Source organism: Bemisia tabaci, chromosome 9, assembly GCF_918797505.1.
Source record: "Bemisia tabaci chromosome 9, PGI_BMITA_v3".
NCBI classification, from domain to species: domain Eukaryota; kingdom Metazoa; phylum Arthropoda; class Insecta; order Hemiptera; family Aleyrodidae; genus Bemisia; species Bemisia tabaci.
This window is the reverse complement of record NC_092801.1, coordinates 22,589,526-22,616,254: the sequence shown is the minus strand read 5'-3', so window position 1 is coordinate 22,616,254 and position 26,729 is coordinate 22,589,526. Positions and strand designations below refer to the sequence as shown.

The following is a 26,729-nucleotide window of genomic DNA, read 5'->3' as shown; positions in this document are numbered from 1 at the left end:
TTTTTTGGGCCTTTTTAACATCTGATTTGTGATCAAGGTGAGCAAGGAGAGGATTAACGCTACAGTTAGATTTTAGAAGCTAATCGCGCTCAGCAGGCTGTTGGGTCTATCATTTTAAATAATACCAAAATTTAGCTCGCGTCAAAATACTTGGTAATGAGTGCATTTCTTTCACCAGTACAATTCCTTGAAGCTTTCTGTTCTCCTGTTAAAAAGTAAATCAGGAGAGGAAATTGGGCAACAGGTGATACAGTAAGGCTGCTTCTGGTTAAAAACGTTAACTTTTTATTAGGCATACAGAACTGCTTTCTTATGGACTTAAATCATTCTTTATATAATTGAAAAATTCCACTTGAGAATATTCAATTTTGCTGATTTCGAATAGGTAGCCATCAAACTTTTTTAGTATATTTAATTGATTTTACATTTTCCTCCATTTTTTTATTGTGACCTTCTAACATGAGAATTATACACATTATGACTAAGTTTTTTACACATTATGACTGAGTTTTTACTTCAATATTAGTTTTATACAGCTACCCAAGTAGTATTTTTCAACGGAAAAATCACTATATATTGCGATGATAAAATCGCCAGGCTCATCAAAATCTGAGCGATTATCCTTGATCTTATCGCGATAAAACCGCACTTTTATCGCCCGAAAATTCATTGAATAAAAATTACGATAAATGGCGATTTAATCTCGACTTAACTGTCGAACATTGATCACTATTTTATCCAACCAAAAATTGTGATGTGTAGCGATTTAATCAGCATATATCGCAATTTTTAATGCAATAATACCTCGACATACTGTCACCGGTATAATCGCGATAACCAACCGATAAAATGGCTATTTATGGCGATCACTGCTACTTGGGTACGGGAAAAGCTAAAGTGCTTAAAACTCAGAGATTTCATGCAGTGTTTCAAAAGAGGGAAAGGAAGCTTAATTGACTCATGTTAAAAACACGAGCATTCTAGTCAGACTTTCTTCGAAGTTATTAAAAAAGGGCATAAAAGGTTCAAGCCAGCATTCTAAGTACCTGTAGAGAATCCTTTTCCCCTTCTCAAGCTCAAAAAGGAAAGAAGAAAAAAAAACAAAAAGGTGAAAAATTGAGTTAATTACCACATTCAAGATTGCAAGGGTAGCAATGGAACGACCTTGTGGACGATCTTGTGGAAGCACATTCTCAGTTGCAACAGTTAAGAGTTTCTTTCCCAGTTGGCGTAGTTCCGTCCTCCGCTCGACTTCCCTGGCATTGTGTAGTTTAATTTTGTCCTCTTTGCTTAAGGCCTCTGGAATTTTTTTGTCTTCTTCTGACAATTGTTGAGCGTTGCTCTCATCATCCTCCTCCTTTTTCCTCCTTTTATTTCTTAAACTGAATCTAAGGCCTGATTCTAAAACTCCGCTGCCGGTTGAGAGAGGGGCTGAAAAATGAAAGGTAGGAGTACAGGCAATGATATAAATTAAAACCATTTTGAGAGTCTATAATTCTCTCTCTAGGGGCACACTATTATTCTAAAATTTTTCCAAAATTTCTAAATGATGAAATATTGAAGAGTTACATCATAGGTACAGTGAGTAAGGCAAGGAGAATCTTTGAGAGTCGGGAAAGATGCCATTTCTCACAAAATTTGCTGTTGAAAAGTGGACGTAATTGAACTAAAAAGAACTATGCGCATAGGGTTTGCATGCAACACAGTTCCTTCTTGCATAAGTACGTCAAACGGTCTGAATTCAGATCATCGATTAACATTCAAAAATCACCAGACTCGATTGAAATTTGTCAAACATACTAAGCACATGGTCACTTTTAACAAAAGAATGAAAAACTTGTGGTTGAAGGTGTATGCAGGATTAAGAAAATTGTAAAATCGTAAATGTAACCACCATAACAGATACCTGTAACCACGGTAAGAAATAGAAATTTATTTTAGAAAATTTTAAATCGAACATTCTACATATACCTATAATTGGAAAACTCATAGAGGTGAGTTTTTCTCTATAGTTTTTGAGGAAAATTGAGTGCTACTTCGCCATTCTTTACCAAAAATAATTCCTGCTTTTGCTTTGGCGGAAGTTTGTGACAGACCCATTGTCCATGCATTGACAAAAGAATTGAATCATCTTACTGTTTTTTTTTCGTTTTTTTTTTTTTTTTTTTTTGCTTAAGGATACAAAATGTACATACCCTTTAATTCCTTATTTTTATCTTCATCATTTTCAGAGTGCTTGTTAATCTCCTCCATCTGGTTAGGAATATCAACATCATCTGTCTCTACCATTTCTTCAGATTGGTTTGGTGCAGAGTCCTCATCCAGCGTTTCACAGCATTTCCTTTTCCGGCTTCTCTTTCTTTGTTTTCTATCTAAGAAAGTATCCATCTGCAACTGCTGTACTTTTTTAAGCGCTTGGTTGAGAACTGTTGCTCGTTTATGTGCTGCTTTGTTAAGAAAGGTGGCTGGGTTCTCAAGATCAACTTGCTTTGGCTTTTTCTTATACGTCTTCTTGTTTAAAGGGCCTCTTTTCTTTTGCACTTTAACCATGGACTCACGCAGAACTGAGTCCAGATATTGTGAATGTTCCTTATCATTGTTTTCATTGGTAGAGAGATTTGAATTACTTGTCAAATCACCAACAGGTCTTTCCTTCATGGTAGATGCGCTGATGCCATTCTGCACGATTTCATTTTGTTTCTTCTCCAAACATAGGACGTACGAATTAGCGCTACTTATAGGGACTTCATCTCCACCTACGATGATAAACTTTTGAAAACTTCCGACATTTGACTTGAATGGTGAGGTGCTGAAACTTGCTTCTCGGGTTTCCTGATCAGCGACTGGATGCCCACTTGTAGGTTTCTTCAGAACTATGTTTTTACTATTCTCTGGATGGTTTAATACATTAGCCGATTTCATGCCAGTGAGTTGGAGTGGTGGAGGGCCAATCAGATTTGTTGTGGCTTTGGTGTTTTTATTAATCACAATTTTAAACTCAGTCTTTTTTGCATTTGTCACAGAGTTTCTAAACCCACCTTCCAGGGGATCTTCATTGCTTTTGATACCTAAACTTTTAGGCAATATTTTCCGAACTGTATCCTCACTCCTGTAGGAAAATGAGACTTTTGGTTTGCTATCAGATTCGCTATCGATTGATAACGGCGATTTTAGAATTTTTGGGACAAACTTGTAGCCAATTTCCGAGTTTTCTTTCCTTATCACAGCTTTTTTAATGACAGCGGTTCGGAGAAGATTATCATTGGGATGTGAGGTATCGCGCTTGATGTTCTGATAAAATCTTGGATTGAAAAGTCTGACAAGCTCTGGTCTATTGGAGAAAGCGTTGACAGACGGCTTGTAAATATCGGCTGAACTTGAATCACGGCTTCCTCCCGCCTTAAGACGAATTACTCTTGCATCACCTTTCGTAATCTTCAGAGATGGTGTCGTGGAGCTCTTTCGTATGATCAGGCGACGAGTTTGACTCTCCTCATTCAACACATTTTCGAGGAAGCCAACCACATTGCTAACTTTTTCCGGCGCTAAGAAGTTAGTTGCTGTTGTTTTCTTGTCCTTTGAAATGGTAGAGTGGATACTGATTTTGTCGTTAATCCCTTGATTTGTTTCCAAGGTTTGTTCCGAATTCGTAGTTGATTCGTTGTTTGCGGCGTGTTCCAATTTTAGCAATGCCTTTTCCTGCATCAGTTTCTGGTTCAGGATTTCGGCCAGATCTTCAACGGTTTCTGAGTCAACGACGTCTACGGACAATGCATTTGAGGAGTCCTCAATCACTGAATCGGAAGCTGAAAGTGCTCTTGTGGTTCCATCTTGCTCGATGATAATGCCATCAACACGCTTCAAAAGATCTGTCTGGTCGAGACTAACGGCCAGAGCTGATTGATTTAATTCCTGGGCAGAGTCTACTTTTTCAGAGGAGATGGCGCTTTGGTTGCTACTTATAGGTTTATCATGAGAAATACTTGTGAGTTTGCTTTGACCGTCCAAATTAAGAGAACTTTCACTCCAAAGCACCATATCGCTCGCTTTGATTTCTGAGCTTTTTTCCATTTCTCCGCTGTCTGCAAACTGTCTAATTTCCCTAATTTTACAAATTCTTCCTTCTCTGTCGAGTTGTGAGACTGTGAGAGTATGCTCATTTTCGTTTGAAGTGTTATTGCTCAGAGAGTTACACTCTCCGGTTCGGTCATCTAGAACGTTAAAATCTGTGCTCACAGGGATTTCTTCTGCAGCTTTGATTTCTGAGGGATTCTCTGGTCCATCAGTTTCTAAGGTTTTGACTGATTTTTCAGTCTGTGGAGTCGCTTCAATGTCCACGCTTTTAAAACTTTCGTCTCTATCGCTGATTCCTGAGATCCTGTCTTCCCTCTGTAATTTCGGGCTCTTTCCTCTTTCATCTTCAGCCAAAGTTTTTTTACCATCCTTGAATTTTGAATTCTTTTCGCTCCCTTTGATCCCTGGATTAGGTCGGGATGCTTCTACAATATCATCATCTGAAAATTCGTCAATAACATCACCTTCATTATCATCAATTACACTGGCAGTCGATGGTTCAGAGTCGCTTTCTGGATTCTCCTTATCATCATTACTAACTTTTATTTTAGGCCCTTGTTCTGTCAAATAAACGTACTTTGAAATCTGCTGCACATCGAAAGGATTCCAATCTTGCGGAAGCTCCTTCTTCTCAATCAGCCGCCAATGAGGTTTAAAGTCGACCGGGAAGAAGATAACATATTTGCCCAAAGTATTATTCAGCCAGTTGGAGGCTTGCGCAACGTTCTCGAAATTTAGCTCCATGTAAGATAGATTCACAATCAACTGACTCGTTGTCATCGAGGCAAAAACATCAACATATCCCACTTCTCTGAGCGATGAGATTAAGTACTTGGATTTAAACCCTGGCGGAGCAACATCAGAGGGGTCTGGTTCAACTGTCGGCAAAACTTCAACTATCTTCAGTGATTCTTTTGAGGAAGAACCCTGTGAATGACCTCTTATGCGAATAACACCTTCACGTGTTTTCAAATGGGAGGTTCTATCATTTTCTGACTCACCTCTTAAAATTTTCTTGCAATCCTCAGATTTCCCGACAACTGACACAAAGCTGAATTGAGGATGTCTGATGGGTTGTACCTCATTCTCTTCTACATTTGCTCTCTGAAAATGTTCATCTAAGTTTTCTGCTTCATTTCTGCCTTGATTAAAGTAGCAATGATCCACTTCGATCCTCAAAAGATGCCGGGCAATTTCTTCCCTTGACATTTCTGATACATTTTTAACCTGTCTATGGGACTTCTTGCGATTGGATGATGGGCGGCTCCTGCATTGATTTGTGGCGGCTGGATTACCCTTAATAGGATCAGCAACTTCAGATGATAAAGGAAGAGATTTTGATTCTCTTGATGTGACTATTGAAGTGGAGTTGGTCTTTTCATTCGACAACCTTGCTGCCAATCCCTCAGGTTGATTTTGGATAGCTTTATCATTAAGAATAGACGGATATTTAGGGTCTTGAGAATCTACAGAGCAGGCTGGTTCCCAGAAATAGTAGTAGATGAACGGGCTTTTTGATTTTGATAACATGTCTACGGCTGTTGATCTGACTTTATTGTGCACTAGGAGAAAATCGTGAACAGTTTGTTTGCGGGGTTTTTTGTATCGAACAAAAATCTCTTTCAAAGTGACCATTTTCAGAGAGTTGGATTCAACTCTCTGGAAAGGCACTAAGTTGAGCGAATCATCCCGCATGAAAGGGCCAAATAACACAATTGATGATAGCCCAGGTACTGCGAGCACTGAAAAAATTTCACCTTGTAGCGGAAGACGGACGACCTCGGTAAAATTCAAGTGAGCTTTGAAACTTAATCCGTCGAATAGATGTCTCCTAAAACATTTTACGACGGGATTCTGTCCGCTAAGTTTTATACATAGTTTTACCATGTCAAAGTTCTGACGCAAATCTAATACGAGCCACTGATGTCTGGTTTTAAACGCTGGAAGCACATCTCTGAGAGCTAGAGACCAAGAGGGATTATGAGATTCATTGAGAATTTTTTCTGGTAGTGAAGTTTCAAGATTATTTAAGTGAGTACTATCTGAGTATTCTGAATTTTGGTGAGATACCGGCAACATTTCACGAACGTTGGGTTCTTCATTTTCAATTCCTTCTTTGTCTTCCTGTTTGCCTAATTTTTCGAACTCTTCTAAAGCAATTGAACAAACATTGCTAATAATTGATCCCTCATTTTCAGTTTGCTCAATAAATGGAACAAAGACTGGAGTCTCAAGGGTCTGAGGCTCACTCTTGGATGTATCAGCATTCACTTTGTCTGGAAGCAGCGATGTATCATGTGTCGCGCTTGAGATGGTTGAGGGAAATCCAACATGTGAGACAGGCGCACTTCTGGTGAAGATTTGAAGAGAGGCTTGCAGAGCTACTCGTATGGTTGGAGCAGACCCTAAAGCTAATTGGTAGGTGATGTAATTTCTCAGTTTTCCATATTGTACATCTCTTAACTTCAACTTACCAATATGCGGAGAGATCCATTCTGCTGTGAGAAAGTAGGGGGAAGACAAACGATGGAGTTCTTGATTCAATAGGTAAAACGCATAACTGCTATGCTTATTCCGTTTTGAATATTTAAAAAGATTCAAGCTTGTTCTACTAGTGCCACAGGTACCATCCATACAAAGAGGAGAGGGCGTTGTAATTTTAAAAGAATCACGACATTGCCATAATGCAGCAGGCACATAAACATTTCTTGGGATTTGTTTATCCCAGACATTTACTCTGAATTTTTTTCGCACTTGTGGCAGGCAGATGCAATTCCTTGCTGCATGTTGTAAACAATAATAGTTTCTTGGCTTTTCGACCAGATTTTTTAAGTGAATTCTGACAGTTTTAGGGCATAGAGCATTGCAGTCTAATAAATCAGTTTTTAAAATTTCAACACATGACTCCTGTGATAAATGAGGAGACTTGTCTAATTTTGTAGATTCAAGTAATTGTAAAGGTTTCTCGAGTTTGATACATCTATTGCCAGAGACAGACTCATCAGCTTTAATTGGGCTTTCTAGTTGAGCAGGTTCATTTAATTCGGAATATCTACACTCGGAAGAACTTAAGAAATTCGCCATGACAATATCATGCTTTGCTGCTTTTATGGCATCGATTCCGACATAGTGATCCTTGAACCTTTCTGGAATTTTGCGGTCACGCCGTTTGTTATTCAGAAATATTTTTGATCCCTGGTCCTTTTGGTCACTTACATAAATTGTTTCACGATACTCTTTCACAGCTAAGCGTTTTCTCGATTCTACTTGCAATTTTTTCATAATTGGATTTAAGATTGATGGAGCTCCAGTTAGGTTTTTCGGGATACTGAGGCTATTGCAGTTACAACCAAAAATACAGCTCTCTCGGGAACAGCGTTGAACAGTGCTTGCAGATTTGCAGCTGAGTGTTGTGCAAACACAGCCAAACTTACAATTCTCTTTGGGGCAAGGGTCAGGCATATTAGAGGGAGCATCTGTTGGTTTCTCTCGAATTGTAATTAAATTAACGTTCAATCGTGCTAACTCTCTTGCACATCGATCTTTCTTAGCGGATGGCCACTTACTTATACTAGCCGCTTCGATCAAAGCAGGGAGATTATTCGTTTCGGGAATGCTTTCATCAGGTGGAGGGCAATAGTCTTCATCGTAGTCGAATTTCATTTTATCAAAATCCTCTTTTCTACAAACATAGTCAATGATACTATTCAAAATGGGTTTAACTTTTTTCTGAAATTTATAATAATTATGATACCTTTGCTGTTGCCGAATCCGGCATAGCTTCCTCCTAATTTTCTTATTTTTGATAAATTTTGATTTTTCAGGAAGTTCTTGGGCAACTGCACCAGAGGTTTCTGTTAAACTTTCATTTTTACCGACATTGTTACTAATACTTCCCCACATAGAGTTACCTTCTTGACTGACTTCCTCGCATTCTGCTTTCGATTTAAGAGCCAGAGCTTTTTGTTTGGCAGCTAGATATCGTTGCTGACCGGCACGTCTTCTTCTTTGTACCTTGCTATGTATTATAGGACGACGGGGTCTTTTCACAGCATCACACTTTGTAATTCCATAGTCTAATTTGTTAATAGTTTCTGTATTGATGAGTTTCGGGGCCACATCTTTCTCCTTGCCAATTAACGAGGCACTCTTTGATTCATTATCTGAAATAATGTCATTACAATGTAAATTATTATTATTACTGCTGTGGGCAAATTCTTTGCAGCTGTGCCAAACAATTTTGTCGTCTGCAGGTTTAACACTGATTGACTGCTCTGACACTTTTGCAGGTAATGGATAAGGTTTTGGTGGGATCGACAGATCTTTTGCTATTTCCGGAGGAGATAAGTTTCTGCTGTTCAAGGATGTTTCAATCTTAGAAGTGGAGAGACCCAATGTTGTTGTAATCCTTCCATCAGCGGAATTTACAGATTTTTGACTGCCCAAATTCTTAAACTGGTCTGTTTTCAAAACTTCTTGAGAACAATCTTCACTTTCTGACTTGTCCTGGTTTATATATTTGTGCATATGATGTTTTGACTCAATGACGAAACTTTTGATTGTCGGAGATAACTGATTAAGAGATTCATCAGATTCGCTTACATTTGGTACTACTGATTTCTTGCGTTTTTCCCACATAGCCTTAAACCTTAAAGATCGCTTTTCTTTGCGAAGCGTTTTATGATGTTTTGTGAATCTGGCACCTCGAAATTTGGCTCTTACATCTGAAGGTTGTTTGATACTTTCTGAATTATCATTTATTTGCGCATTACTTTCTAAAAGAGAATCTTTTTTGTGACAATCTTGTTCTTTTGTTGCAGACTCTTCCTTCACGATAACAGTTTTGCTCTGATCACTGCCCCCGGTGCAATGGTAATTGATTAAATTTTCATTGTCTGATATAAGCTCTTGCTTAATTTCCAAATTTATTCTACAATTAATTATATCGTTGGTGGCAACTTTATCTGCAGAAATGGGACTTATATTTATAGGGCCTTGTAAAGGTACTTGAGGAGGCTGTTCTTGCATCACTGTTTTCCCTGATCCCCTCGCTCGAAGTTGACGTTCTGTTTCTTGAGGTACAGCTGGTTTCAGACAAATTGTATCTGATATCAAATTCATGGACTCATTAAAGTTTGATTGTGGCTCTTCTTTAACAACAATCCTGTTTAAACGCCAAACATTTTTATTTTCATGATTTCCGTCGTAACTGATATCAATTTTGTTTGAAACTTGTGCCATTGCTTTCTTGCGCTTTTCCCAAATGGCCTTGGCTATCAAGGACCTGCTTCGCTTACCAACAATATTAACAATGTTTGAGTTTGCAGCATCTTTATTTTGGCTATTTTCTTCATTAATAGTGTCAATTTTGTTGGAGACTTGTGTCGTTGCTTTCTTGCGCTTCTCCCATATGGCTTTGGCTATAGAAGATCTGCTCGCTTTATCAATAATATCAACATTGTTTGAGTTCTCATAACCTTCATTTTGACTACATCCTTCCTCATTGCAGTTAATTTTTTTGGAGATTTGTCCCATCGCTTTCTTACGTTTTTTCCATATGGCTTTGGCCATTGTTGATCTCCTCATTTTCCCATATACTTTTCGGTGATTCAGGCTGTCTTCTGCTGTTACAGATTGATCATGATACCTCTCGCTAGACGCTGATTTACTACTTTCTGAAAAAGGAATTGAATCAGAGTCAATATTTGAAGTCTGAAAATTTTCTGAGCCGCTACCGACAGAACATTCTGAGTCAGAGGTCAGATGTAACCTTAAATCTAAACTACTATCATCACATGAATAATATATGTCAGTGTCATCTTTTTCTTCTTTCATCACTTCATTGCTGGATGATTCCGTATTGTTGTCTAAACTAGCAATACGAGATTGATTCCTATGGTAGGGTATATTTCTGTTCATACAGTTTGAAAAGCTGACACCTACCTCCTTACAATGCGGTAGCATAAATTTTTCATCGGTCAACCTAGAACTTATTTGTGCGTTCGTTTTTCTCCACAAACTTTTTTTTAGATGTATTAAAGCCATGTCCTCTAACTGTTTGTGTACAATAGGAACAAGAAGACAGGAAACAGTTGGACCGCGATTTGGCATTTGAACAGCTGAAGCAGCAAAATTAGCCCAACTCCTGTCAATATTGCCATCGGTTACTTGCATTTTAAGGTTTTGGTATGCTAAAGGGTGAGTAGGTCTTCCAAGGCCGAGGTATAAAATGCAACCAATATCTGACTTAATGTTTTCTCCAGTATTAAAATTTGTTTGGGAACTTTGCTTTTGAGAGCGTATTGAGAGGGCATCAGGATTTTCTTTAAGACAGGAACAATTTGTTTTAGGCAACGGTGACTTTTTAGAGCTACGAATTTTCTTTAAAGTAGGCTGCAATTCATTCCTGAGATGTTGAGCAGAATCCTCAGTAGACAATGTTTTGTGGATGGATCTTTGGCGGCGGATATTTTTGGATTTATGATGAATACTTGGAACGCCATGCCTTAATACATTATTTAATCTGCTCTGCCTTCTATTTACTGAAACTTTTTCACCTTCTTCATTATCCTCAACTTTAATATCCTCAACCTTGATGAGGGTTGCTTTTGAGGCTGAATTGAATGGGCTATTTCGACATTTGGTAGTTGATTTACGAGCACAGCACCTACTGGCGCTAACAGAATCAAAATATTTTTTATTATCCCTTTCTTTTAAAGATGCCTTTTTTCTAACTGAAATACTATTTTTTTCTGTTTCAAAACTTTCTCTTTCGAAATTTTCCCCAGAGGCAGTTATTTCTTCTTTGCTTGATGGTATTTCTGGTCCAGCACCCAAACCTGATGATTCATTTTTGGGAAACTTAGTTTGCTTTAACTTAGTTGCACCACCACTCTTTACGTCCCTACATGGTTGCTTGAAATTGTTTCTGTTCTCGTTAAGACCAAAGGATATAATGCAGTCTGAGAAATCAAGGGTGTGCAAGGCTGAACTGATTGATTTATCAGAAGATGTTTGGAAACCTTTAAGGCGATTTGTCGATGACATAACTTTACGCATAATAGTTCCTTTTCTTTTTCTTCGGCTGACTTCATTCTTCCTCACTTGAACTGGTGCCTCCTGCTTAAATTTGTCGCCGATGCTTGGATTTTTTGATTTTGTTTGAGGAATCGTGTGTTTCTTCTTCTTCGCAGGAGGCATGTTCTACACAGCTATTCATTCAGGATCCATTCCTGTGAAAGCAATAGACAAAAAATAGACTTCAAGACAATGGAACCAGGCAAAAACACAAAAACATGCCTCACAAAGATTGCAACAAGTTGTGCTACCCAAGAACGCTAAAAAAAAATGAGCCCTCAGAGTGAGAAAGGTAGGCAATTTGCAATACAATATAACTGCGACTTATTTTAACTTTATTGCGATGCACTTAAATAAGAGGAGATCCTTCCAGTGAATTGACAATATACCCAACACTCCAATAAAATAGCAATAATTTGACTGTATAGTAGTGCAATTTGGAACTACACTACCTGATTCAGTTTAAAAACGACGTATGCACCATTAGTTACCCTGTGGGCATGAGTGTTTATACGGATGGGCTAGAGATTGTAGTTCCAAATTGCAAGCTGTAGTCCAATTTTACCATGTGATAGCAATTTATTGCGACCTGTGCTACTTGGGTAGGGACTGTATGAGAAAACTTAATTTCTTGTCGGACATTAAAGTAATTAACAGTGGTATGATTCTGACAAAAATTAGGGGGAAGAAGGGATGACTTATTTCTTTCCCTATCTTCCGTGTAAGGATAGTTAAATACTGGCATGCTGAGGAAGAACGTCGCGTGAACATTCGAGAGTTGCCATTTCCTCCCATAAAACATGTAGGTATTTTTGAGGAAAGTCATGAATATTTTTCTTTGAAATATTCGAATATTTTAGATTGAATTGTGCGCAAAATTGTCGGAGTTTGAAACCAAATATTCATAATTTCCCTAGTAAATTTGTTTTTTATTGAGGATAATATTGCATCGTCTGAAGGCTCATACCGGGCTCTTTCTTAGCACGGCAGTAACAAAACTTGTATTGATTTTGACGATAAGTTGAAGAAGTTTCTCTGCATGATTAAAACTGCTGCCGTCAACCAACATTGCAATCAAGACCCATTTAATCCTCACGCATACCTACATCAAGGAGAACTCACTCCATAGAGGCATATAAACTGTGTAACTACAAAAACACATAGGTATTTCAATTGTGATGCTTCAAAATGTCTGCTCCAACAAAGTTTTGAGATACTACCTACTTATTCCGAGACTTTTCATTTCAAATTTTCTGAAAATATTTTTAAAATGACAACCAAAATTTACAAAAGTTCACACAAGAACAATGATCACTAAACCGTCAAAAGAGAAAAATGGATCTGACAGGTCTAAAAGCTACATGATCTTAAGCCAGCCAGAGGATAGGATTTGCTATTGCAATACTGCCAGGCTAAGGAAAAACGCCGTATGAGCCTTCCGGCGTTGCCAAATCTCCTCCGATAAAAATCGAATCTACTGAGAAAATCGTGAACATTTGTTTCCAAAATTTTTACACAGTGTTTTACGCAATTTAATCTAAAAAGTCTGACAGTTTCAAGAAAAAATGAGCATAAATTTCCTCAAAAATAAACATTTTGTCGAAGGAAATTTGGCAACTGTCGAATGTTCATGCGGCGTTCTTCCTTTGCACGGCAGAGTAGACCAATAGACAAACACGAGTATTCTCGTCAAACTTTCATGTAGAACACGATTCACGCAACGCAAATTACTGAAATTGACTCCTAACCAAGATATTAACGATATTTTTTGGTACAGCTGAAGAAAAATTTGATATTCCCGCTCACATCAAAAACCTGAGTCTACGAGAATCAAATCGCGCACTCTATAGATTTTGGCAGGCTCCTCAATGAGCAGGGTTCCTTACCCACCCTGTATTGTTCAAAAGATAAACGACGGGTTATAGTTGAGCCAAAGCGCAGATACTGAGGTTGTTAAATTTTTATACTGCAAAGAACGGGAATGTTTAGTTTGCGATTTTACTCAAGCGGATTATGGTTTTTTTTTTTTTTTTTTTTTTTTTTTTTTTTTTTTTTTTTTTAAAAAAAGGCGAGAAGTTTAAATTTGTACATCGCAAAACGTTGCTACTTTTAATAATTTTCGTTGTAAATATGGTGTTGTGAAATTTTGACCAGAAGACATAAAAGTGCCTAATCTGACGATTAAATTTGCACCTTGTCAATTGGCTCATTCTTAACTCAAAGTTTATGGCAGTGACGTGGCGTCAATTGCGATTTATCGATTGTTATGCCATTTAAACCTATGGAAATGGATCGATAAACAGGGTGTTCGCAACGAACACCTTGATAATCGCTTCTTTACCACAGGGCCGGATTTACCTACTTGCCGCCCATGGGCCGCCTGTATTTTGCCGCCCCCTTCTCATTCGTTTTGAAACATCGATAAAAACCATCAAGTGAACGTGCCGGAGGGAGAGGGGTGCATAAGATGCGTTTACCTATACTCGTGTTGGATACATTTTTAGCGAGAGCCCTGTCAACACTACTAGCAAAATTTCACAGAACTTCGCGCGAAAGTTAAGTTCCGTACACCTATCTCTGCGTGGACAAGGTCCTCCAATTATGAGAAATGAGCCAAAAAGTTATGCATGAACAAACATAGATGTGTTTTAATAATTTTAACTTCCGCCGCTGCGCCGCGCTGATCGCACTGTGTTCGACGCAATGCGTGAAGTATTCCTGCAGTCTTTGTAGGCTATGCGTTTCATGCCAACCGCTCTTGACCGCACTGTGTTTGGCGCAATGAGTGAAGTATTCATGTAGTCTTGTAGGCGCTAATATGTGCTGAATGCCGACCGCCGCGCCGAGGTTTCAAGTCCTCGTCAGCATTCCTCTCTGCGCTGAGCTCCAGGCCAAATTACGTGATTAGTTCCTCTCTTAACTCGACTAATTAAAGATGCTGTCTCTTGTATCCCCGAAAAACGACAAAATTAGACATTACTATACAGGGTGATCCAAAAGTCCCTTCCACCCCCTCTAACTTTTTACCTAATTGAGGTAAATATTTGAAAGTTGGGGGATGTTCCTGGGTCAAAGGGAACTACTTTTTGGCTCCCCTAAAATTTCCAAGGGGGCCTCCCTTGGGGGGCAACGGACCCCAACTTTTAATTTTCAAATAGGAAGACCCCCTTTGTGATAGCTCGTTCGAAAGACCATAAAAAAAGAAAACTTTTCGCGCAAACCCGAAGTCAATATCTCAAACCGTTTCAAAATGGCGGCCGGTTAAAGTTCAAAATGGCCGAAAATTCACACCGGTTATTTGTCGATGGATTTGCGCGAAAATCGGTATGTAGGGGTATTTTGACACGAGAAAAACGAATTTGACGTTAGATTTTCAAAAAATCGAAATTTCCAAAATGGCCGCCGGTTAAGGTTTAAGATGGCCGAAAATAGTCACCTCGGTTTTTTGCTGATGGATTTGCCTAAAACTTGGAATTTGAGAGTATTTTGGCATTAGATAAACACATTTAAACTTAGATTTCTAAAAAAATCAATTTTTGGTCATTTTGAACTTTAACCGGTGGCCATTTTGGAAATTTCGGTTTTTTGAAAATCTAACGTCAAATTCGTTTTTCTCGTGTCAAAATACCCGTACACACCGATTTTCGCACAATTCCATCGACAAATAACCGGTGTGAATTTTCGGCCATTTTGAACTTTAACCGGCCGCCATTTTGAAACGGTTTGAGATATTGACTTCGGGTTTGCGCGAAAAGTTTTCTTTTTTTATGGTCTTTCGAACGAGCTATCACAAAGGGGGTCTTCCTATTTGAAAATTAAAAGTTGGGGTCCGTTGCCCCCCAAGGGGGCCCCCTTGGAAATTTTAGGGGAGCCAAAAAGTAGCTCCCTTTGACCCAGGAACATCCCCCAACTTTCAAATATTTACCTCAATTAGGTAAAAAGTTAGAGGGGGTGGAAGGGACTTTTGGATCACCCTGTACTCTCAGGAGAGCGAGATTTTGTCCCCTTACCTCATTGATAATTTTTTTTTTCTGAATCCGATTTTTTTATACCTACATTTAAAAAAATTGAAAAATTTTCCACCATGGGCCGCGGCCCATGTGGCCACCTCCTTAATCAGGCCCTGCAGTTTACCATAGGTTTTAATGGAATAACAATCGATACACCGCAATTCACGCCACGCCACTGGTTTATGGTTCGATCTCTTTTAGCGCCCGGTGTCCGTTTGCATGCAAACTGGAGCACTAAAAGAGCAAAAACCAAGTATCTCCATTTTCTCGGTGCTTCATAATTGAGATGTTGCATGTGTGAGGAATTTGCGGTTTGACTGTTGATTTTAATGTAAATGTTCGTGAGAAACACGATGGTGCTACTGGTTTTTTCTGAAATCAACTCCCAAGCTCAAAAAAAGCTCTCAAGTTAAGGCCAAAATGGAGGGGATACCCCACCCTACCCTGAGAGTCCACCTCTACATCAAAACAAACTCTCCATGCAAAGATAGGGAGCAAATACATTAGCAGGGTTGCCGCGTTTTCAGTTTTGGAGACCCCAAATAAAGTGGCAGCCCTGTCAATGTATTTGCTCCCTATCTGTGCACGGAGAGTTTGTCTTGATGTAGATGTGGACTCTCCGGGTAGGGTGGGATATCCCTTCCATTTTGGCCTCAACTTGAGAGCTTTTTTTGAGCTTGGGAGTTGATTTCAGAGAAAACCAGTGGCACCATCGTGTTTCTCACGAACTTTTACATTAGAATCAACAGTCAAACCGCAAATTCCTCACACATGCAACATCTCCATTTCTGCCACCGTTTTACTTTTCCGAAGCGAAGCAAGCCAGCTTTATATCTTGAAGTGTGTACAGAATATTCTGCTGATAGAGAAGGCAAATCAAGGAAGTTTTTAAGAAATTACATTGAATAGTTTTCCGAAGGGAAAATAAATTATGACAGAAAGTCTGCAACGTCGCAAACGGAGATACATGGTTCCGCACTTCGGCCATCGATATGTTCCCAAGAAATAGCAGTATGAACGTTTGCAGTTTCTCGCTCTCGCGTATCTCGCTCAGTGGCGTGGCGTGCTTTGCGATATATCGATTGATCTGCCATTTAAACCTATGGAAAAGGATCGATAAACAGGGTGTTCGCAATGAACAGCTTAATAATCGATTTTTTAGCATACCTTAAAATGGGGAAATATCGATAATCGATAGTTCACGCCTCGCCACTGGAAATCTGCTTTCCTGACTAGGTGTCTCTCGTTCTGTCGAGTTCGCCTTCAAAACCTGTGACGGCAATAAGGGCGACTTAGGAGCACGAATAGTTGCGCACAATAGTTTTGTAACTTTCGCGCAGTCCGAGCAAGAAGCAAACGTTACCTACAATCCTTCTTCCGTGTCTCTCATTCTGTCAAGTTCGCCTTCAAAAACCGTGACGGCAATAAAGGCGACTTGGGAGCAAGAATAGTTGCGCACAATAGTTTTGTAACTTTCGCGCAGTCCGAGCAAGAAGAAACGTTTGCTACGATCCTCCTTACGGGCCTCTCATTCTGTGGAGTTCGCTTTCAAAAACTGTGACGGCAATAAGGGCGACTTGGGAGCACGAAAAGTTGCGCGCAGAAGTTTGGTAACTTTCACGCAGTTGAACAAGAAGCAAACGCTACCTACTCTCGTTCTTGGTGTCATTCTTTCGAGTCGCCTTCAAAATCTGTGACGGCAATAAGAGCGGCTTTGGAGCATGAATGGCTGCGCGCAATAGTTTCAAAATTTTCGCGCAGATCGAGCAAGACGGAAACGTTACCTACTCTCGTTCTTGGTGTCTCTCATTCTGTCAAGTTCGCCTTCAAAATCTTTGGAGGCAATAAGGACAGCGTGGGGCACGAACAGTCACGAGCAGAAGTTTAGTAACGTCCAATCAGTCCGCGAGAAACAAACTAAAACATCCTGCCTTTATCGCCCATCAAATAGATAGAAAAAAAACCCTGACCAACAGAAAATACCATCATAACTTCCTGCCGCGTGGAAAAACGAGAGGAGGGTGAAGTATGCACGAGACAGACGGTCACGGAACCAGAAAAAGGTGGGAAAGAGGTGTGCTCGTTAGTCGAGGGTCGTAGGAATGAATGGGAATTATAAAGCGCCAGTGACGTCATCGGCGATGACGGAGCCGACGAGCGTCGATCCGGCAATGCATTAACTGGATTGCATTTTGCAATAAGGAACCACTATCTTTAGCTCTCCCATAAAAGCACATACATGCATAGGGAAACCAATGGCATGTATGTTGTTTCTAAAATGGGCCAGAAATAGTGGTTCCTTATTGCAAAATGCAATCCAACTCATGAGCCCTTTCCAGGCCCGCCACATCCCATCTCGGGCTCTGGTACCAGTTTTAAGGCCTGGGCCCCAAGCACGGGGGGGGGGGGGGGGGGTGGTGTGTGTTCCGAGGGACATCCCCCGAGAAATTTTTGAATTTTTAGATCAATTCGGACACATTTCGAAGCTTCCATGACGAATTTTTCCATCAATTTCTGCGGAATAATTACGCTTTTTTTTCTACTTTTAGCACAAAATACTTGCGAATTGTTGCATTCAAACCACCTGGAAAACTTTTATTTTTTTGGGGGGGGCATATGATACTATTTTCAATTCTAAGGGGGCCAGGCCCCCCTGGACTTCCCCTTCGTTTGTCTACGGCAAGGGAGTTGAGCCAAGAGCCATTGAGGTCGAGGATGCCCAGACTGGAAACTCTTAGCATCTGACGACGGAAGAAAATGAAGCGCAGTTACTAAAAATATCCTTCTGTACTGAACAACTTGAAAATAGATAGAAATTTTCCAAGAAGTATACTTCTTGGAACATTTAAGAAGAATTCTACAGTGCCCCAGCGTGTTTTTGAAAATTGATTCACCTTTGGCGAAATTTTTAGGGTAAATTTTTCACATTTTCTTACGAAACAAGGGTTGCATGTGAATTAGTAGTGGTTTTTCACAACGCTCTTGTCATGCTAACGGCTCACGAGTGCCGCATGCTGGCAGTCTGATGGTTGAAATTTTTTGTTTGTCGGGACGACATAGATGACATAGGTTAAAAGGCGGAGCGTGATTGGTCGGCTATGTCTTATCGCTGCTTTGTCGTGCCTTTGTCAAGTGGAATGGACGACATACTGTCGGAAACTTAAGAGCTTGTCGTGAGTTCAACCCGACATAGGCACGACAAAGCAGCGACAAGACATAGCCGCCCAATCACGCTCCGCCATTTAACCCATGTCATCTCTGTCCACCCGACAAACAAAAAAATTTCAACAATCAGGCTGCTTGGCACTTTGTTTCGTTTGGTAGATTGTAAAATCCCGCTTTTCCATTCCCCAGAGGAAAATCACGCCCACTTTTACATCGTTTCTTATCCACCTTTTTAGAGTACACCCCATCTTTCCCACCCATCTGAAGTTCCGTTTAGCAGAAATACGTCCATTTTTTCGATTACAGCCACTAACTGATGGAAAATTTGCCAGCGTCGATGCCCGTTAATATGCCCACTAAAAAAGATTTCTCAGAGAAAAATAATGTTGGCTTGAAACACCTCCAGTTCTGTTTGATACGACACGCTTCGCCGAACGCAAGTAGGTCAGTTCCTCAGTCGAACCCAACCAGGGTGTCTACTAATTATACAGGCTGGCCAAAAATCAGTACTTTTACAGTACATTCCCACGAAATTCAGTACCTCCATTAGAAAAAATTCAAAAAATTTCAAAAATTTGAATTTCTCGCTCAAGTTGCGTCAAAAATGAAAAAAAGTCCGGATCTTTTTGCGGAATTTCCGCATTATTTAGTGCTTCTTGACCGCCCTTAATAAATCAGAACTATTTCCGGAAAGTTCGGACTTGTAGACACCCTGCCAACCAATTTTAAGACCACCGCATCGTGCTGAATAAGTTCATTCGACTATTCTCTCGCAATGCTGCAAGCATTCGGACTTTTTTCCACCAATTGAGGATCTGTTTCGAGTTGGGTATTAAATTAATTTAAATCTCAGTTCAATAAGCAAACTCTTTTTACTTTTGGCGCGATCATCATGACCCCTTTCCGTTACATAAATACTCTGGAAGGGGGTTAGAACGGACCGACCGAGTATACCAGAAAATAATCAAGTCATATCAAGATCGAATAGAGATAAAAGAGGTTGGAAGTTTTATTCTGCCATAAAACGCAATGTTTGAGATACAGATTAACGCCAGGGTGTCTAGTTTTCTTGGTAAAGCTCATTCCCTGATTTTTCCCTGATTTTCAGGAGCTCATTCCCTCATGAGAAACCGAAGTTTTCTCCCACTTTCCCGGGATATTCTTGGGGAAAAGAATATAATTTTCCAGAGTTTCAGATATGAACATCGATTCCAATTCATCTTTCAGCCATTTCTTTGGCGCACATTCAAAATTTCATTCAAATTGTTTCATTCAATGTCAATTGTTCCTGGGTGTTCCGAAATGATCCCTGGGTGGTTGGAGAGGAGATTCCCGGTTTCTGGAACAGATTCCCTGATTTTCCCGGTAAATTTTCATTCCCTGATGAATCCCGGTTTTTAAAAAAACTAGACACCATGATTAACGCGGACTTCATAAAATTCAAAATATTTCCCTTTACTTTTAAAAGACTACAAGAGGGGGCGTGCTCATTATTACTCCCAACTCAATCTCCTCCAAAATTTTAATTAATCCATACTGTCCAGTTCAGAGCCATTGAGCCTCTCCTTTCGGACTATTTCGGAGTTGGGCTCTCTGGTTCCATATCGTCGCTCCTGTGACGTAAGGGCGTACCCCTATTTCCGCATGAGCCTCAGAAAGCATTTGTATGTGAATGGAGATGTTGCATGTGTGCGGGATTTGCGATTTGACCATTAATTCTTATGTAAAAGTTCGCGAGAAACACGATGGTGCTACTGGTTTTCTCTGAAATCATCTCCCAAGCTCAAAAAAGCTCTCAAAGTGAGGCCAAAATGGAGGGGATATCCCACCCTACCCTGAGAGTCCACCTCTACATCAAAACAAACTCTCCATGCAAAGATAGGGAGCAAATACATAAGCAGGGTTGCCGTGTTTTCAGTTTTGGAGACCCCAAATAAAGTGGCAACCCTGCTAATGTATTTGCTCCCTATCTTTGCATGGAGAGTTTGTTTTGATGTAGAGGTGGACTCTCAGGGTAGGGTGGGATATCCCCTCCATTTTGGCCTCACTTTGAGAGCTTTTTTGAGCTTGGGAGATGATTTCAGAGAAAACCAGTGGCACCATCGTGTTTTTCGCGAACTTTTACATAAGAATCAATGGTCAAATCGCAAATCCCTCACACATGCAACACCTCCATTAGGGATTACGTGGAAATCGAGATACGCCCTTACGCCAGAGGGGCGACGATATGACGACCCGGAAGAATGGAATTACGGTAAACTTAGATAAGAATTCATTTTAGATAACATTCATTATCTTGGTTTGATAAGAGATCGTAAAAATCATAAAATAAAACATGGGTTGGCCTGCTCGGCCCCTTTTTTGTCAGCTTAAAACAAGAGTCAAGTCAAGCACAGTTTATTTATTTTTCGTCAATTTTCAAATTTCTCTTTTTTATTTGAAAAGTATCTAGGAAACATTCAAGCAGATGGTGCGCCCCCCCCCCCCTCCCTCTAGGCAAAATAAAAGAATAGCGGAATTGAATCAGTGAGAGCGGAAAGACGCTAACTCGGAAAAATTAAATTGTTCAGGAGACAAAAGCAACTGTGTAAGTACTTGGTGAAGAGGTTAGCACGAACAAAAGCTTTTTCGTGCCAAAGAACGAGCACTCGTTGACACTTTAAAGGTCCAAATGTGAATAGACATGCAGTCTTAAATGACCGAAAGTTGACTATTTTAAAGTCGCCGATACTCAAACCTCCTTGCCTTCGAGCAACAACAACGTATGGATGCTATTAATGACAAATTTTGTTATCTCAAGCGGAAAAAATTCCAGCTTTTTCGATGGCTAGGCCTGAATGCAACTATTCGTGTTCTCGAGATGTCCGTGTTGCATACACAAAAAGTTGCAGGCGCACACCATTTGGTAACGCTGCCGTGATACAGCAGTTCGAACTCCGAGAATTTCATGGTAAATACGGTTGTAAAAGCAACGTAGAAAACCCGCGAGAAGTCGAGAGGTAACAACCGTAGTCATACATTGTGCGTAAGCAAGCCAGAGCGCCTAAATTTTTTTGGGTATGCAACACGGACATCCCAAGAACTTGAATAGTTGCATCCAGACCTAGCCATTGAAAAAGCTGGAATGCCTTAAGGTGATTCGATGGACGCCATATTTTGTGTCAGAACGGCATGCGATATATCGCATCAATTGGTTCCATATTTTCAGCTACTCGTCATTTTTCTCCTATTTTGAGATCGCACTTCTGTTGTCAGGAGTCTAAAGCATCACTTACCAATTTTAACAAAGAAATTCAACGTAATAAAGGCGTGGTTTTTTCAGAGAGAAAACATCGCATTCGATACTGATATCGAAACTGCACTCGAATGCGATATTTTCTCTCTGAAAAAACCACGCCTTTATTACGTTGAATTTCTTTGTTAAAATTGGTAAGTGAGTGCTTTAGACTCCTGACAACAAAATTGCGATCTCAAAATAGGAGAAAAATGACGAGTAGCTGAAAATATGGAACCAATTGATGCGATATATCGCATGCCGTTCTGACACAAAATATGGCGTCCATCGAATCACCTTAAATTTTTTCCGCTTGTGATATGAAAATGCGTCACGCATTTCGTTCATACGTCGTCATTGCACGGAAATGGGGTGGTTTGACGTATCAAATTGAAAGAAGAAATCATAAAATTGGTCATAAATACACAACATACTTAAAGTTCCGACGGTAAATGACGAAAAGAACACGATGCGCACATTGAAAACGCGAAAAAGTAACGCAGAAACCGAGGGACACGCAGCACGCAGTTCAAGAAGTGCAACCTTCCCGCAAATTTAAAACGCCCCGGTTTCGCGCTGAACCGAATAATGTTATCCAGTAGGTACCAATCAGAAGCAAGCACGGGTTTTTTACGATTTCCGTCAAATGTCTTTCTACTCATCATATGTGAAAACAATGGGAATGTCAATACTATATCCTTACAGTAAAGGAATGTAATTTCACTTATGATATTTGTGGTAAAGAAGCAACAATTCCACATTTAAATACTTTTTATTCCGACAAAAATTGGTGGAAAAAGAGAGAAAATATAGATTTGACTGCTGTACCACATAATGTCCACAATTTTCCCGCCATTTCGGTGCATTTGAAATTCCCTCGAATCTTTGAAGTTTTTTAAAAACGGAATTATCCAAGTACACTTTATGAGCGTACTTGGAACAAAATTTAATGGGAAGGCGAACTTTTCCGTTGTAAGTGGGCCATTAGCCTTTAAAGGCACCCCCCCCCCCTTCCAATTCCATAAGCCTACACCCATATCTGAATTTTGCTGCAGCTCAATCCCCCATTCCTAGGAACACACGAAACCATATGTACGCTCACAAAACACATGTAGATATGACATATATATGAGATAATGAAAATTTATATGAGCGACAGATTAATCTAAAATTGTTGCTTATGTTGCCGAGTACTTTTGAAGCATGTACTATGTACTTATGTCAGTGATGATTTATAAAATGAGTATGCCTGTATGTACATTAAAGGCACACACACCCTTGATATCGCTTTTGGACACAGCCAGGACTATTAAACCCTATGGCCTATTGTTTACTATTATCCAAATTCTCAGCGATAATACCCTATACTTTCACTGATTTTTTCCTTCTCCTTTTCCACAGAAATCTGCTACGAGGGATTTTCTTTTTCTCTCACCACCAAGAGCAATGATGGTTTCAGCAGGAGAAAATACAAAGCAGACACATTAAAAAAATACAAATGCATTAAAATATATAGCAATCATTGCATTGCATTTAGCAGAGGGGAACTAATACGATTACAGTGTTGTAAAACTGGTGCATCTTCAACTAGATATTTGTGGGAAAAAATTCCAGAATAGCAAATAAATGGTTTTCTTACCAAAACATTTTAATTTTAAAAGACAACAATTGAATACACTTAATTTACTACACATACATACGGTAATTTTTTAAGCAAGGAAAAAGTACATTATTTTGAAAATGTTGAAACCCCGTGGATTTCCTTCTGCTAAATGCATCCAATTGAAACTGCACTTATAGAATAAATGTTTTGGAACATGAATCCTTGACTATTGAGCAATCTCACGATGATGTATGTATCTCTGCAAACCTATCAAATATTCTTTTCTTTTTGATGATTCATCCAGGTAATTGATTAATCACATTAACCATGCAGATAAACTGAGCAAAAAACTTACCAATACTCCTTCATATACTTTCACTATTCATCTCCTTGCAGACGAACAAGAATGAATTCCTCCAAGTCATGTATGTTCTCTTCTTCCTGTCACACAGATTGGAGCAGAATTAATTTTTTAGTGGAAAATTTTGGCAAGGAAGGCTTGTAATAGGGTTCATAAGAAAAAAATTGTAATTCCTAAAGAGTATACACTGATACAAGTCCTGCGGGCTGATTATTACAATTGATTGACAAAGCAATAGACAAAGAAGAAAAGGAGAAAATAGAACAGGCGTATTGGTGGAAACAGGTGGTAGCAATTAGTACATAGTAGGTAAGAAGTAGGCTAACTAACGAAAATTCAGGAGAGACCCTGTTCTTAGGGCATCATTTTCTTCCTTAGTCTATGACAACCTGCCCGCTTCAACAATTAGGATCGATCCATTTTCTCTTAATCTCCCTTGTCTATCGCTCTGTTCCATATTTCTCATTAGAGTACCTTCATGGACAGAGTAAGGCAATTCGTATCTTTAAACTACAGGAAAACTGTGCTGATTTTTGATTGGTCAACAAGTTTTTAGGCTTCAACATGCCTTGACAGCCGTAAAGAAACAAACAAGATGGCGACTCACCGTAACATTGATCAGAAGCTGAAATTTGAAAAAATTTCAATTATACAGAAGCAACAATATAAACTACCTAGCATAGCTACGAATAACACATGAAAACACTGTTGAATCTCCTTTCATCTTTATTAAAGATGGATGTAAGGTGTGCATAACCTCAAACTTGCTTGCTGATGAAGGCCATCTTGTTTGTTCCTTTACAACCGTAAGAACATCAGGTCAGCTTTTTGTCTCGCGACCAATGAAACACCGGCACAGAAAAGGCCAGGCTCTGTCTATAAAGACACTCTATTTCCCATAACCCATAAGCCCCACTACAAAGGAAGAAAGCAGGTAAGTAATAGAGTGGTTGCTTTGCTGGAGGATAAGTGGAAACAAGTACACTCTCGAAAATATTGCCATCTCAATGTACAGAGTACAATTGAGTATTTTACTTAGGAAAGAATGGAGCGTGACGTAAACGTAACTTCCTGTAAGGTGCAGGTGTAACGCAATTTGGTTACCGAACTGATAGGGAGATTTGGAAACTGGAATCATTATGATTAGACTTCATACGGTATCAAAAAAATAAATTGACTGGAATAGGTGAGAAAGACGATTACAAGTGTGTACAGAACCCAAGTAGGCACTGATAAGAGAACATGCAAGATCACATGACAAGGGCTCATGTGATCAGGGGAAATACCATGAACAAACAAGAATTATTGCTTCTCCAGGTCGTGTCTCAGTGCTTGGGGGTGGAAAATGATGTAGTCGATCGACTTACTTCGTAATATTCGTAGAATAGTTCAATTACTTTAATATTCTTAAAGGGGTTGATCGAACATAACCCCGAAACACACAGGTTGATACTCGGTACCTATGAGAGGGTGTAAGAACAAAATTAATTATTGAAAATCATACCTTGGTACAGTGGAATAACTTCCGATCACTCGCGATCAATTGAAATGTGAAACAACGAGAAAGAATAATTCAAATTCTAGAAAATGCGTGGAAAAGTCGTACGATCAATGCAACTGGATCACAGACGGCCATTTTGAGAAATGCCAGCTTGGTGATGTAAACAAGCAGCAACCGCGTCATCAGTAACAAGCGAGGCGCGAGAGCAGATCCCGTCTGAGCATTACAGTATGACGTCACCTAGAGCACCCAGGAGCAACTCGGTGTGCTGTGTAGGGAAACATGTGAGCATGAGCACGTTGAAACAACCTCGCATCGCATCCCGATCTTCGACGAAATTCTGCTTATTATAACTTTGTTTTAAATTTGAACATACCTTCTTTCCGTATATTTGTGATGGAGTCAGTCAAAAGGGCCGTCAAGTTGGAACAATAAATGTGGTACCTGTATAACAGGCTAGAGGGGTTTATCACATAGGGTGATCCAAAGGTCCCTTTCACCCCCTCCGACTTTTTACCTAATCGAGGTAAAGATTTTAAACTTGGGGGATGTTCTCAGGTAAAAGGGAGCTTTTTAGGGGATCCCCTTGAGGGGGTACGGACCCCAACTTCTTTTCCAAATAGGAAGACATCCTTCGTGATACTTATTACATAAAAAAAGAAAACTTTTCGCGCAAACCCGAAGTCAATATCTCAAACTGTTTCAAAATGGCCAAAAATTGGCATCTCTGTTTTTTGTCGATGGATTTGCGGGAAAATCGTTATCCAGGGGTATTTTGGCATGAGATTAACAGATTTGAAATCAGATTTCTAAAAAAAAAAAAAATAAAAAAAAAAAAAAAAAAAAAAAAAAAAAAAAAAAAAAAAAAAATTATACACCATTTTGAAATTAAACCGGCGGCCGTTATGAAAATTGGTTTTCTTAAAACCCTGGTAAAAATTGGCAGTAGAATCTGTGTTCCAAAATACCATAGTCCTATACAGCCGGCTGTAAGATTTCCAATAGCTTCTATAGCCGGCAACACAATTTCTTATAGCCTTTTATAGCCGATGGCGATTAGGCAACAGCCTGGCGATAAAGTGTATGCTAAACGTTACTAATTACGGATGCTAGGACTTAGTGAGTTATTGGACTACCGCTCTCTTTTTGGGCCGCAGTATCTTGATTTAATTTGCGAGGAAAGCTTCGTACTTTTCAAGGATGCCTGCCATACCTAATGTGTTGGAGCGCCTTCAATTTCGTTTGATACTGTGCAGTACCTCTGGTGTGAAATAGTTGCTTCAAGCGCCGCGGTACGCTGCGGCGCGGCGCGGCGGGCGGGCAGCCAGCGCTGAACGCGCATTGGCGCCTGCAAACCTAACAGGGATACTTCACGCATTGCGCAATACGTGAAGTATCCCTGTTAGGTTTGTAGGCGCCAGTGCGCCGCCGCTCCGCTTTGTGTTAAGCTCTAATATTTAATCTCGCGGAGTCAGCGTTTTTCAACTCATGGCTCTGAAATGTTTGCACACTCTGTATGGATTATTCTCATTTTAATTGATGAAAAAAAATATGTAGTAAAGGAAAATATAATGTGCGTTTTGTAAATATTAAGGTGATTCCGCACATAACTTAGGGATTTAAAAAGCACAAGAATTTCTACACAATTTCTTATAGCCTTTTAT

General features: G+C 39.6%; 1 protein-coding gene across 3 annotated transcripts in view; it reads right to left on the bottom strand.

The window, feature by feature from the left end:
• LOC109034663 (over compensating males) overlaps positions 1-25,721 on the bottom strand; it is a 39,634-nt gene extending 13,913 nt beyond the window's left edge. The window contains exons 1-4 of one of the 3 annotated variants that reach the window (XR_002009164.2): positions 25,069-25,721; positions 23,559-23,644; positions 2,196-11,306; positions 1,130-1,431 (exon numbers count right to left, since the gene is read on the bottom strand). Coding sequence is in view for 2 of the 3 variants with exons in the window: in XM_019047917.2 (XP_018903462.2) it covers positions 1,130-1,431; positions 2,196-11,274 (9,381 nt within the window). In the remaining variant the exon portion in view is untranslated. Of the gene's footprint in view, positions 1-1,129; positions 1,432-2,195; positions 11,307-23,558; positions 23,645-24,931; positions 25,044-25,068 lie in introns of those variants that run through there. The other 2 variants (XM_019047917.2, XM_072304770.1) reach the window with 2 other exon arrangements.
• Positions 25,722-26,729: the final 1,008 nt, after the last annotated feature.